Genomic DNA, 12998 nt, shown 5'->3' with positions numbered 1-12998 from the left:
AAAAATATTCCACAAAATGCTTAAGACAAATATAACAATATAAAAACAAAACTATTATGTTTGAAAAAAAAAATACTGAAGTATATAAGCAAGAGCAAACTACATACCCAAGAACATTTGTACATTTTGATGTACAGGGTCTAAGATGCAACAAGAGAATTCATGTTCGGTTGAAAATAATTTGGGCAAACTATCTATGTACAGAATCTAAGAAGTAGAATTGGAATTCGCTTTCATGTTGATTTTGAATTAAAATCAAATAGTTCGAGCAAACTACATACACAAAAAAAAATAAATAAAAAAAAGATGTGACTCTTTTATACATTTTTATGTACAGAGTCTAAGAAGCAGAAAATGAGCTCATGTTTGATTTTAGATTGAATTAAAAAAGTTTGAGCAAACTACACACACAAAATAAATTTTTTTTTAGACTAATTTGAGTGTAAGCAGCAGAAATAGGATTCGTTTTCGTTTTGATTCTGGATTGAATTAAAATATTATGAGCAAACAACATACAAAACAAAAAGGTGAGAGACTTAATTTTCGCTTTGATTCTGAATCGGATCGCAATAGTTTGACTTTAACAGTTTGTAAACAGTTTTTAATCAAAAATAAAATGAAACACCCTACCGGCAATTCATTGTCCTATATATAAAGTTATATACTTATGTATATGGACAAGATTGCAGCATATGCTATACAATACAACAAACAAAAAATAAAATACAAAGAAACTTATTAAAATGAGATTCAAGAAAACTTTATATCAATCGCCAAAAAAGCGTTCAAATTTTTTCATATATACTTTAAACAAATTAAAGTAAAGTAGCCAGAAAACAACCATATTTAACCATATATTTATATATATGTGTGTATATATTTATATACATATATATAACAATGAATTAGTATGCTACGTGTAGTCCTCTAAGTTGACGAATTCAATTTCGATCAGATTGCACTTTTAATTTATTGTTTCTGTTGGTAGTGACAGCAATTAAATATGCAAATATATTGAAAAACCAAAACAGCAATTAAATATATTAACGTTGAAACACACATATATATTTATATGTCTACGACTTAGTTTAAATGTGTCACGAAATCACATATATGTACTATATATTGAATGTGTAAGCTTAAAAGCAAATGAAAGGAAATGCATAAATCCAATTTATTTTCACTTGAGAAAATGTGCCCTAAACTACATTAACACTGTGCTATTATTATGAAAACAAAAATTAAACATTTAGTTAACTTATACAAGGTAATGCTACACTAAATTTAATTATTTATTATTATATATTGATTGATGGATTGATCAATGAATATGACCATTGGAAAATATTTTTTTGGAAATGTGATAAGCGAAAACATTTTATGGCAAATGGAAAATTATAAAATCTTAAACTAAACATATATACACTTAGATATATATATATTTTAAAATGACGTGCAAGTTTTACTCTAATTTAAAACAAAGAATACTTATATATAACTTTTATTTAGTCAAGTAATTATGTATAATGAATTTTAAACCCATTGCCGCCTCAGTTATTTCGGGTTGCAATTCAATTCCTTTGTGCACTTAACTTCAACCAAAAGCAAAAGCAAAAATAAAAAAAACTTAACCCTCTGTATTATATGTAATATAATGTGCCAATGTTCCCAGGTTTACCAACAAAAGCAACCTACAAAAGCTTACTTATTTATTTATTTGTTTATATGCATACGAAATTTAGATAGAGGCATAGCCTCTTAGTTGCAAAGGTCCTTCGTAAGGGACAGGCACGTACATACTTTGTATATTTCCAGGCACTACACATGTCTACTAAACACTTGAGTTTGTACTGGTGAGCATAGGCATGGAAAGCTTGCTATCTCACCGAGCCTGGGTTTCCTTAGCTGTAGAAGATTTAAATGTATAAATTTCTTTGTCTCTTTGATTTGTCAAAAACTAAGTTTACTATTAGTAGAGCTATTATATTTACCCAAGCTAGGGGCCACAGTTGAACTATACTATATGTATGTAGATGTTAATGAACATAGCGTTTGTTCATACATAACACAACACAGCATAACACACACAAGCAAACACTATCTCAAAAGAAAAACAAAAGAAATATATAATATGACATATGTTGTGTGTTTTACTTATTTGTGAAAAAACAAAAATGCACATGCAAATTAACAGCAAGCAAACTGTATAAACATTATTATTACATTACGACTACATATGAGTAATTAAAGTTAAATTATAGTTTTAATTGAGAAGGAGAAAAGTGTTAGAGAGGCAGTAAAAATGCAGAATGCAAAGAAATATTGAATATAATATAATTAACTTCTATTATATAATGCTGCGTATGAACTTATGATTATATACATACTATATAACTATGTATTACACTATTATTATAATTATGATTCTTATAACTTAATTATGCTTATAATTTCTCAAAAATGTACACTTGAATTGCTCAAGGCCAAGCTCTTTAAACATATTTATTAATGTGTATTATTATTTAGCCTGCAACTTTAATTTTTATTGCAAATTCACAGCATTATGAGTCTATAATAAACGTTCCGTTCGCTTTAAAATCTAAACAAAAACTTGACACTTAATAAACCATTTACTTTCATCTTTAAACTGTAAATTCCCTCAAATGAACAAAATTCTTCATAAGCCTAAGTCTACTAAGCCTACCAAGTCTAATCTAATCCTGTTTTGCAGTAAAACTATCCAATTATATTGATTTTGAATCTATACGTAGCCTGTCTGTTTAACCGAACGTTTGCATTCGAGATTTGATAAGCAAAGAATGAGAAAATTATAATCCCAATACAGAATTGTTTTATATAATAATTTTTTTCGTTCAGCATAAGCAAAACAAAACACCGAAAATAATCATAATCCCAAAACTATCTACACAAGCGAGAGTGGATATAACGATTTATTATTAAGTTCAAATTATTTGATTGATAAATTGAAGTAAGTCAGTAATAACCACAAATGTCGTATTTTCTTTCACACGAAAACGTTAATATGCAGAAATACATAAATATATATGACAGTAATTTAAATGAAATTAGCATACATTTTTGTGAAAATAAGACGAATTACACATTGTAAAAGATGTTTATAAAGTTTGATGTTGAGGAAATAAAAATTTTCTGCTGATTTCTGTGCAAAAAATATGTATTTTATTTAAAAGTTTTGAGCGGCGCGCATTTTCAAAAGAGGCCATGACTTTTTTGCTCACATTTCAATACACAATTGTACGGCCTCCACACTTATCGCCGGCTCTTATCAGATGTTGCTGCAATCTACACACTGTCATCCAAAAGGCGATAGGGAAATAGCTTATTACAAAACAAATAAGTTGACAGAAATTTTAATAGAATTCAAAAACAGTAACTTACAACACAAAACTAAATATGAACAGAATTTCCCAAATTTTGCTACGCCAGCGCCAAGGAAGCATGTTGGCACCCACAATGCGCGCCATGCGCTGGTATAGTGCGGATGCAGGTGCTCCGGCGGCAACAGTGGACAAACCTACGATGGACAAGCTAGTACGTACCAACAAGGTGGTTGTCTTTATGAAGGGCAACCCACAGGCGCCACGCTGTGGCTTCAGCAATGCTGTTGTGCAAATAATGCGCATGCATGGCGTGCAATACGATGCACACGATGTGCTACAGAATGAGGCACTGCGACAGGGTAAGACTAGCAATAAAAACGAGACAACAGGGCTTCATAAATATATCAATTCGAATTTACAGGTGTTAAGGACTACTCCGACTGGCCCACTATACCGCAGGTATTTATAAATGGCGAATTCGTCGGGGGCTGTGATATCTTGCTGCAAATGCATCAAAGCGGCGATCTAATCGAAGAGCTTAAAAAAGCAGGCATAATATCCGACTTGCTAAAAGCAGAAGAGGCAAAAGCAAAAGACGACGCGAAAAAGTAATAGAGAAAAAAAACACATATTAAACGTTTATTATTAAAGCTTAAACTTATACATGTTATACTTGCTTATGTCCATACTTTTGTATATTTTAAATTGTTGTTAATTTCGACGTGGGCGTGGACGTTGCGGCTTACGGCGTTCATCGATATGTTCCAGTGCTGCCAAGATCTTAACATGTGCTCCATGTGCCAAGTCCGACACCTCCAAAATTTCTTGACATTGGCGCTGAGTCTCGGCATCAGTCATGTTTACCAAAATCTGCGTTAGACTCGCCGCAATCGACTGCCGTATGACATTATCAGGTGGCATGGGTGCGACATGGCGACGGGTCGTTAGCTGTCGCGACTGTTGTTCTTGCTCACTTGACATTATTTGTTCAACTGATTTCTAAAAACCGTTGAAGCTGTCGAACTTGAAGCGTAGCAAAAGCTAACGGTGATTAACCCTTGACTTGTGCTTCTACTTCAAAAAAAAAAAAATGAGGTAGGTTTGTTTGCATTTAATTTAATTATTCAGTTATTAAAAATATTACATATTTATTATAATACATTTTGTTTAGTTGGTGTATTATTTGTATAGTATTATATTATGTATGTATATAAAAAACTATGTATACAACTAGCATATAACAATTTTCGTAATTTTCGTTTGTGATCAATTGAATCAGGTTTTTTTTTGATTTGCAGACATACAACAATACATACATGTAATAAAAAAGAACATAAAGGAAAAAATAAAACATTTTGTGATAACTTATGCAATAGTATGTAGGTATGCATGTATGTGTGCGTGTATAAAAATATGTTAATTTGTAATACTTCCAAATTTCAGCTTTCATATAATAAACAGTACAGTCGGAACAAGGCAGTGGCCACCGAGTTATAGCGTAGAGCAGCCAAGGAAGTCAAGGAAGCGTATTCGCCTCGGCTCACATAATCGATGACTTGTCCAATATAGAAGACGTATCTAGCAGCAGTTCACTGCTTGTGCTCAAAATATCATAAAGCTCGTGCGGTGCATCGCCAGCAATGGGACTGCCAAAGGGGAAGAACGATGAGAGCGAAGAGAGCTGCAAAGCAGCGCTTAAGCCATTCGCTGCAGCAGCGCTGCTGCTGTTGGCGCAAGGCATCGATTTGCGTCGTCGCTCAACGCCATCGACATACTCTGCTATCTCTTCTTCATGCTGCTGCTGCTGTTGTTGCTGATTGTGGTTAATATAAGGCCTCGGTTCGCCCACGGCTTCGTAGTAGGCATCAGGTAAATCATCCAAGCTCTGCAGCTCCAGACACCGCTGCATTTTGGCTATGTTGCTGAGCAGCAGACGCTGGCAGAGCTCCAGCTGTGGCTGACCGCCGCCACGTATATCCAAGACGGGCAGCCAGCGATAATAGCATTGCTGCCAGACAGCCAAGTCAAAGATGCGATGAGCTGGTTGCAAATAGCGGTCTTGAGGCACAGTCGTTTGTGTAGCAAACAGTTGGGGATTGATGGTGTAGCGTGAGGCTGGTGACGCCGACGATGACGTTGCTGATGTGGGCTTCGCCAGCTTCTGGCCAGTCACAGCCACGGAGCGTCGCTGATTATGCAGGGCTGCAGCATAATCGCTGCGCTGACGCTGATACAATGGATTGGTAAAGAAGAGCTTATCCTTGTCGCAGAACTGTTCACTCCAATCCCAAACAGGACGCAGCACCAGTTTGCAGTCGTTAACAGCGCGTGCCCGTTGAGCCTGGCTATCGAATTGAAAAGTGTCAAAGATGGGCATAAAGCAGGCATCCCAGAGCGTGGTCAGGTATGTCTGCGTGAACTCAAATTCATCTGGAAATTGCTGAGTCAGCTGCCAGACGCAGTCCAGAAACAGCAGGAAGACAGGACTCTGTTCGCTGCATGGCGACTGCTCGCTATTGCAAGTATAAACATGTGCCAGACGACGCTGAAACGGATGCTCCAAGGCCACCCAATCCTTTTGCACCAGCGACTGGAAGCCATCGATCGTGCGAAAATGTGGATCCAGCAGCAGCTGCGTCAAGCTGCTTATCACACAGCATAGGTCGCGTCCATTCGACTCTTGGAGCACGCAACTTATATTGGCGCGCAGCGTGGACGCCGCGACATTGGCCTGACGCAAGCAAAGTGACACATACATCAGCCAATTGGTTTTGTCCAGCAGCGCCAGGAATTTGTCATCCTGCAGCATAAACTGCGCCGGCGACTCGGGCGTGCACAGACGCTGCAGCTTGCGATGGGCACGCTGGACATCCTGCACGCTGGGTAGCTCATCCGTCAGATGCAGCAGACGTAGCTGCTTTCGTTCATCACACTTGCGCACCAGTTCCAGCATAATGTTCTCCATCTTGCTATCCTGCTGCGATGCCGGCTGCAGCTCTGCCAGCCGCACCAACGAGGCAGCACTGTTGCCGTAGCTGTACACCCAAAAGGCAGCGCGTGAATCGCAGAAGGCGAGCGACAGCTGCAGAAAGCGCTCCACATCACAGCTCTTCGGTATGACGAAATGTGGCGGCAGCGTATATTTACCCGCCTGGAGTCGGTTCTGCAGCTGGGGCACGCTGGTGGCACTGATCACCTGCCATTCGCTGGCGCCGCAGCGGATTAGCTCACGCGTCCAGTCGTTCTTGCTGGCAAACATGCAGACGCCGCTGCTGTTCAGCGTGGAATAGTAAGGCTCATTGTGTGCATAGGCGAAGCTCAAGTCATGACGTGTTGGATACGCAAAGCGCACCAGTGCCGAGGCTATCAGTTTGCCATAATCACTGGCGCCACTCAGCTTCAGATCCTGCTGCTGAAATGCAAACTTCAGCAAGCGGAAGTTCTTGCAGACAATATGCAATGCAGCAATGCGTCCGTTGATATGCTGGCGCGTTGGCTCCAACTTCTTGCGTCGACTGCTGCTCCCAGTCATGCGTGCTGCTTGTAAGGCACTTGCTGCGCGTCCCAGCTCCGCCACCGTGTAGATCTGATCAATATTGTTCAAGGTAATCTCATTGCGTCCGAGATAGACATTCTCCTGATACAGATCGCTGGCCGCTGCGCTTGGAGTCAAGCCGCGCGTATGCAGCGGAACAAACGCGAGCTTAAAGTTGGTCACGCTCAGCAGACCAAAGGTGCTGGCTCTGCTGCTGTTGCTGCTGCTGCTGCTGCTACTCTGATTGTTGCTGTTGTAGCCATTGCTTTGGCTAGGATTGGCGCTCCCACTGCCACTGCCGCTGTCCATGGGGGCAATGGGCGAGTACATGTATGCGGGTGCGGAGGCAACTATCTGCTCGCCGGCCAGCAGGCGTGGCTTGGCCAAATGCACATCGCGTAAGTCGCTGGGGAGACACCATTCGTTTGTGTCCATGGTGGCGCGTGAGTCTCCAGGTATGGGCGCCACGTAGCTGGTAAAGGTATTACGTTTGCGATGGTCTGGCATCTCGCTGCTGCCAGTGGCCATCATCAATAGCCTCGCCTTTGGTGTATGCTGTTGTTGCTTAACTATTATTTTGTTGTTGTTGTTATTGTCGTTGTTTGATGTCGCACGCACTTGGAATATTCAATTATTTGTTACTTCCTGTCTGCCTTTTAATTCGTTGTAACTGCTGCGCTTGCACCTGTCCATATACCGTTAGCCGCCAACGTAGAAACATGCAAAATATACACGCACATAAAGAATTAACAACAATTTACTGTATCTCAAAACTCAAGCAAAATAATTCAAATTATCGTCGCTTGATAAGTTTATCAGTTGTGTTTGTGCCTCCTCTTACGTTGCTTTTCTTTGATATTTTTATTGGTTGTTATTGCTTTTTTGGTACCATTGGCAAACACAGTTGCGTTAGTTATCAATTTGTCATCTCTGTGCATCAGCAGCATACACATGCACATACATATACATATATGCATTTATTTATTTATTATTTGCGTTGTCGCCATCATCAGATATATATATTTATTATATATAAATACATACATATATGTTAACAATACACTACTACATGCAAGCGTGCACACTCATTGCATGTCAAAAAAAAAATGATTATTATTTATCGTTATTGCTTGCCTATCGTCAACAGCTGATTGTGCAAATTCAATTGAAGCGCGATTTATAAATAAAATGAGCCATTTGCCTTAGGCGTCCAGATGCTGTTAACAACAAATGCTTGGCTTAACACATCACACATGTTTTTTATTCTAAGTTGTAAATTATAGCACAAACGGTGCGTATACTATCGATAGCAATCGATAAGTGTAGCTCACACTGCACAACATTAGGTGGAGAATACACGCGGAGCACGGGCGTTTGGGGCTAAACGAACTGATTGGATTTAATTTGTAATTGAAATTAAGGCGTAAAGGCTGCTTAAATTATATGTTTTAGTTGTTTAGGTATTTGTGCATGCTCTCGTTTCACACCAGCAGCAGTCGGTGGTTGAAACTGTGCAAGTCAACATTTCCAACAATAAGAAAATTCGCAGTGAAAAAATTTGCCAAGCAAAACTGCATACAAACAAAATTTTCAGCAACAGTCAATTGTCAAAGGGTGCAACAGCATACAATGTCTGAACACGTAAAGTACCTAGAAATACCAGATAAATCAGAGAATGACAAAAAGAACTACAAGTAAGTGAAGCGAAATGGCTGAAAAAGAAACATTTATAATTCTGTTTGTTGATTTTACAGAACTCTGCTTTTGGGTAATGGACTGCATGCGTTGATTGTGTCGGACCCCAGTCCCATGCCACACGATGGCTTTACATCAGAATCATCAGCAGGTGAAATAGATGAGACATCTGGTGAGACAGAGACCACATCGGACGAAAGCAGCTCCTCGAGCTCGGGCAGTGGCAACAGTGATTCCGATTCGGATAGCGAGGTGGGCGATGAGAAACTGGCCGCCTGTGCAGTACTAATGGACTACGGTTCATTTGCTGAGCCCCGCGAATATCAGGGCTTGGCTCACTTTCTTGAGCATATGATCTTTATGGGCTCTGAGAAGTATCCAGAGGAGAACATCTTTGATGCGCATATTAAAAAGTGTGGTGGCTTCACAAATGCCCTTACCGACGGCGAGGAGACATTGTTCTACTTTGAGGTAGCAGAGAAACATTTGAACAGCAGTCTGGATTACTTTACAGCGCTAATGAAGCATCCTTTAATGAAGAAAGAAGCTATGCAGCGCGAACGCTGCTCTGTGGACTCAGAGTTTCAGCAAATCTTGCAAGAGGATGAAACACGACGTGACCAGCTGCTGGCCAGCTTGGCCACAGAGGGCCATCCACATGGCACCTTTGCCTGGGGCAATATGAAGTCGCTCAAGGAGAATGTGGACGATGATGTACTCCATAAGCTGTTGCACGAGATACGACGTGAACACTATGCTGCCAATCGCATGTATCTATGTCTGCAGGCACGTCTGCCCATTGACGAACTGGAGGCGCTAGTCTTGCGTCATTTTGCGGACATACCCGGCAATAAGTCGCGTGCGCCAGATCTAACCAAGTTCAACTATCGCAACTCATTTCGCGATGAGTTCTATACGCATGTATTCCATGTAAAGCCCGTGGACAATGTGTGCAAGCTGGAGTTGACGTGGGTGCTGCCCAGTATGCGGCAATATTATCGCAGCAAACCAGATAATTTTCTCTCTTTTCTGCTGGGCTATGAGGGCAAGGGCAGCCTCTGTGCTTATCTGCGTCGTCGCCTCTGGGCCTTGGAGCTGGTGGCTGGCATTGATGACAATGGATTTGATCTCAATTCCATGTACAGTTTGTTTAATGTCTGCATTTACTTAACAGACGACGGCTTCGAGCATTTGGATGAAGTGCTGCAGGCCACCTTTGCCTATGTTAAGGTCATCGCTGAAGCCAGTCCCGATGCACTGCGTGTGTGCTATGAGGAGCAGCAGGGCATTGAGGCCACAGGCTTTCGGTTTCAGCCACAGCGTCCAGCCATGGATAATGTGCAGCATCTGGTGCTCAACTGCAAGCACTTTCCACCCAAGGATATACTTACGGGCAGAGAACTCTACTATGAGTACAATGAACAGCAACTCAGGCTACTCATTGATCATTTGAATGCCTTTAAGTTTAACATTATGATCACCTCACGCACCAAGAAACCGGACATTGTCTATGACAAGAAGGAGCAATGGTTTGGCACAGAGTACACCAGCCAACCCATGCCAGAGAATTGGAAAACCATCTGGCAGCAAACCACAGCGAAATCTCTAGAGGAACTATTTCTGCCCGAACCCAATCGTTTTGTCACCCAAGACTTCACCATCTATTGGCATACGCTGGGCAAGCCGGACATACCAGAGGCGCCCAAGAGGCTTCTCAAAACAGAAAACTGTGAGCTCTGGTTCAGAGCCGACGATAAGTACGAGCTGCCCGAAGCGTATATGGCGTTCCACTTCATCTCGCCGCTGCAGCGACAGAGCGCTAAAAAGTAAGTAGCCATAAGTCAAAGGCACACTCTCTCTCTCTCTCTCTAACACACACTCTCTGTCTTACTCTAGCGACACCATGTGCGCTTTGTATGAGGAACTAGTCAAGTTCCATGTCAGCGAGGAGCTGTACCCGGCCACCAGCGCTGGCCTCAACTACAATTTCAACGTCAGCGAAAAGGGCATAATTCTGCAGTTGCGCGGCTACAACGAGAAGCTGCATCTGCTGGTTGATGCCATTGCCAATGCAATGGTCAGCGTAGGCGACACACTCAACGACCAAATGGTGGCCACCTTTGTGACCGATCAAAAGCGCACATATTTCAATACGCTCATCAAGCCACGTCATCTCAACAGGTTTGAGCTTGCTACATTTTTGTAGAATTTTCATTTATTAACCGCTTGTGCATCACTTTGCTTGCAGAGATGTGCGCCTTTGCATGGTGGAGCACATGCGCTGGCTCATGATTGACAAGTACAAGTGCCTGAACGACATTAAGCTGCAGGATATGGTGGAGTTTGCGCGTCAGTTTCCGCAGCAGCTTTACGTGCAGGCGCTGGTGCAAGGCAACTATACGCCGGAGTCGGCGCATAATGTAATGAATGCAGTGCTGCGTCGTCTGGGCTGTGAGGCCATTAAGGAGCGAAAATATGTGGAGGATCGCACAGTGCAGTTGCCACAAGGCGCACGCTTTATACGCTGCAATGCGCTGAACGCCGAGGACACCAACACAGTAATCACCAACTACTATCAGCTGGGCCCGAATACAGTGCGCCTGGAGTGCATATTGGATTTGCTGATGATGTTCGTCGAGGAGCCACTGTTCGATCAGCTGCGCACCAAGGAGCAGCTGGGCTATCATGTTGGCGCCACAGTGCGCATGAACTATGGCATAGCCGGCTACTCCATTATGGTCAATTCGCAGGAGACCAAGCATAGTGCACAGCATGTGGAGCAGCGCGTTGAGGTGTTCCGCAGCAACATGATGCAGATATTGGAGGATATGTCGCAGGAGGATTACGATCATACGCGTGACTCGCTCATCAAGCTTAAGCAAGTGGCAGACATGTCGCTGGCCACAGAATGGTCACGCAATTGGACCGAGATCATCAATGAGGAATATATGTTTGATCGACGTCGCCAGCAGATTGAGCTGCTGCGCAACTTGACCAAACGCGAAATTGTTGCATTCTTGGTAGAAAACGAGATAAGCAACATGCGCAAAATATCCGTCCAGGTTATTGGTCATAAGTCAAAGCAGCAGACGCACTCTCTCAAATCAAAGCCGGGCATCAACAACTGCGTTGAGCTGGGCGAGAAGGATGATAATGACGATGATGACGAAGAAGAGGAAGAAGTGGATGAGGATGAGCTATTCAAAGCCTTAGCCGATAAGCTTAACGTAGTGTTTCTTGCCAAGGAAGGCGATGCCACCACCATTGTGGACATTAACGACTTTAAGGCCAATTTGGATTTGTATCCCAAGCAACAGCTGCACACCGAGGATCTCCCACGCCCACGGCTCATCGAAGACAACTTAGTACGCACGTAAATCGCTTAACCACATAAAGGAAAAGAAAAGAAAAAAAAACAACAAAAAAGTTGCATTTGTAGTATACACTTGACTTTAGTATTTGGTAAAACTTTATGCAGTCGCAGCAACGTCTATGATTAATATATTTAACCATAATCTTGCATTTATAATTTACCAAAATTAAAGATAATCGAACTTACACAAATATTCACTGAAAGAAAATAAAATCAATAAAAACCAACTTTACTAATAAGCGTTTGTTTAAATTTTCTATGGCCAAATGTCATGGCAAAAGAGAAGGTTATGCTTCAAATTCAAAAAAGAATATGAGATTGAGATTCTGGTTATTAAATAGGATATACAGGATCGCACAAAAAAGTCATCGCTTCAGTCTTTTTTATTTACTTCATTTTATGCCCAAAAGTCATTGCCTAAAAATCAAAAATACCACTGTATCTGAAATTGGATTGCTTGACACCATTTTCGTCCTGAACCTGGAAAAGATTTGGAAGAAAATTTAAGAATATAAGAAATAAAGTCATTTATCATATTGCTGGCATGGGGTCCGTATTATTTTATTGTATACAATATATAAAGCAAATCTTGTTTTTTGTAAATAATATATTTGTATGTATATGTTTATAAAACTTTTTACAGCTATAAATGTACTCGTTTTACAGTAAGAAAACGAATTTCGGTTTTCGCTTTGAACAATTATAAAAAAAATGATTATTTTATGTATAAACAATGAGCGGCTTATTACAACAAGCGAGCGAGTGTGTGTGTGTGTGTGTGTTCTATATAAATATATATATGTATATAGTATGCATGTACGCTATATAGATATGGGGTCATTTATTTATTTATTAGTGTTGATGCTGTTGCTTAAACTAAGTAACAATGGTCAATTGTTTGTGTTTTCGTTTTGTTTGTAGTTCTTTATCATCTCTCTTGTTCTCTCTTAGTGGTTGTTGTTATTTGTTCGCCTTCACAATAAGCTTAAAGAAAACCTAAGCTATAAACTATAAACAAAAAATCATAATTGAA

The 12998-nt window shown here is 40.8% G+C and overlaps 4 protein-coding genes across 4 annotated transcripts; 2 read left to right on the top strand and 2 right to left on the bottom strand.

The window, feature by feature from the left end:
• The first annotated feature begins 3350 nt into the window (after positions 1-3350).
• On the top strand, positions 3351-3978 carry LOC108605978 (glutaredoxin-related protein 5, mitochondrial). Its single transcript, XM_017995800.1, has 2 exons — positions 3351-3721; positions 3784-3978. Exons 1-2 carry the CDS (start codon positions 3436-3438, stop codon positions 3972-3974), a joined length of 477 nt encoding a protein of 158 aa, XP_017851289.1. The 5' UTR covers positions 3351-3435; the 3' UTR covers positions 3975-3978.
• A 20-nt stretch (positions 3979-3998) lies between these two features.
• On the bottom strand, positions 3999-4378 carry LOC108605979. The gene has a single exon (XM_017995801.1). The coding sequence runs from the start codon at positions 4341-4343 to the stop codon at positions 4074-4076; it is 270 nt and encodes an 89-aa protein (XP_017851290.1). The 5' UTR covers positions 4344-4378; the 3' UTR covers positions 3999-4073.
• Positions 4379-4574: 196 nt separating this feature from the next.
• Positions 4575-7903, bottom strand: LOC108607150 (myotubularin-related protein 10-B). The gene is made up of 2 exons (XM_017997795.1): positions 7739-7903; positions 4575-7582 (listed from the first exon to the last, which is right to left on the bottom strand). The coding sequence occupies exon 2, from the start codon at positions 7426-7428 to the stop codon at positions 4903-4905; it is 2526 nt and encodes an 841-aa protein (XP_017853284.1). The 5' UTR covers positions 7429-7582; positions 7739-7903; the 3' UTR covers positions 4575-4902.
• A 300-nt stretch (positions 7904-8203) lies between these two features.
• Positions 8204-11993, top strand: LOC108607023 (nardilysin). Its single transcript, XM_017997607.1, has 4 exons — positions 8204-8591; positions 8652-10418; positions 10489-10773; positions 10841-11993. Exons 1-4 carry the CDS (start codon positions 8368-8370, stop codon positions 11967-11969), a joined length of 3405 nt encoding a protein of 1134 aa, XP_017853096.1. The 5' UTR covers positions 8204-8367; the 3' UTR covers positions 11970-11993.
• The last annotated feature ends 1005 nt before the right edge of the window (positions 11994-12998 follow it).

This window comes from Drosophila busckii, chromosome X, assembly GCF_011750605.1.
Source record: "Drosophila busckii strain San Diego stock center, stock number 13000-0081.31 chromosome X, ASM1175060v1, whole genome shotgun sequence".
Taxonomy (NCBI): domain Eukaryota; kingdom Metazoa; phylum Arthropoda; class Insecta; order Diptera; family Drosophilidae; genus Drosophila; species Drosophila busckii.
The sequence above is the reverse complement of the archived record's forward strand: the minus strand, read 5'-3'. Positions and strand labels throughout refer to the sequence as shown.

Bases quoted from the DNA above. Each gene is read 5' to 3' on its own strand.
- LOC108605978 (XM_017995800.1), top strand. From the start codon at position 3,436: ATGAACAGAATTTCCCAAATTTTGCTACGCCAGCGCCAAGGAAGCATG. The intron at 3,722-3,783 runs GTAAGACTAGCA...TCGAATTTACAG, and splicing joins GAATGAGGCACTGCGACAGG to GTGTTAAGGACTACTCCGAC.
- LOC108605979 (XM_017995801.1), bottom strand. From the start codon at position 4,343: ATGTCAAGTGAGCAAGAACAACAGTCGCGACAGCTAACGACCCGTCGC.
- LOC108607150 (XM_017997795.1), bottom strand. From the start codon at position 7,428: ATGATGGCCACTGGCAGCAGCGAGATGCCAGACCATCGCAAACGTAAT.
- LOC108607023 (XM_017997607.1), top strand. From the start codon at position 8,368: ATGCTCTCGTTTCACACCAGCAGCAGTCGGTGGTTGAAACTGTGCAAG. The intron at 8,592-8,651 runs GTAAGTGAAGCG...TTGATTTTACAG, and splicing joins AATGACAAAAAGAACTACAA to AACTCTGCTTTTGGGTAATG. The intron at 10,419-10,488 runs GTAAGTAGCCAT...GTCTTACTCTAG, and splicing joins CAGCGACAGAGCGCTAAAAA to CGACACCATGTGCGCTTTGT.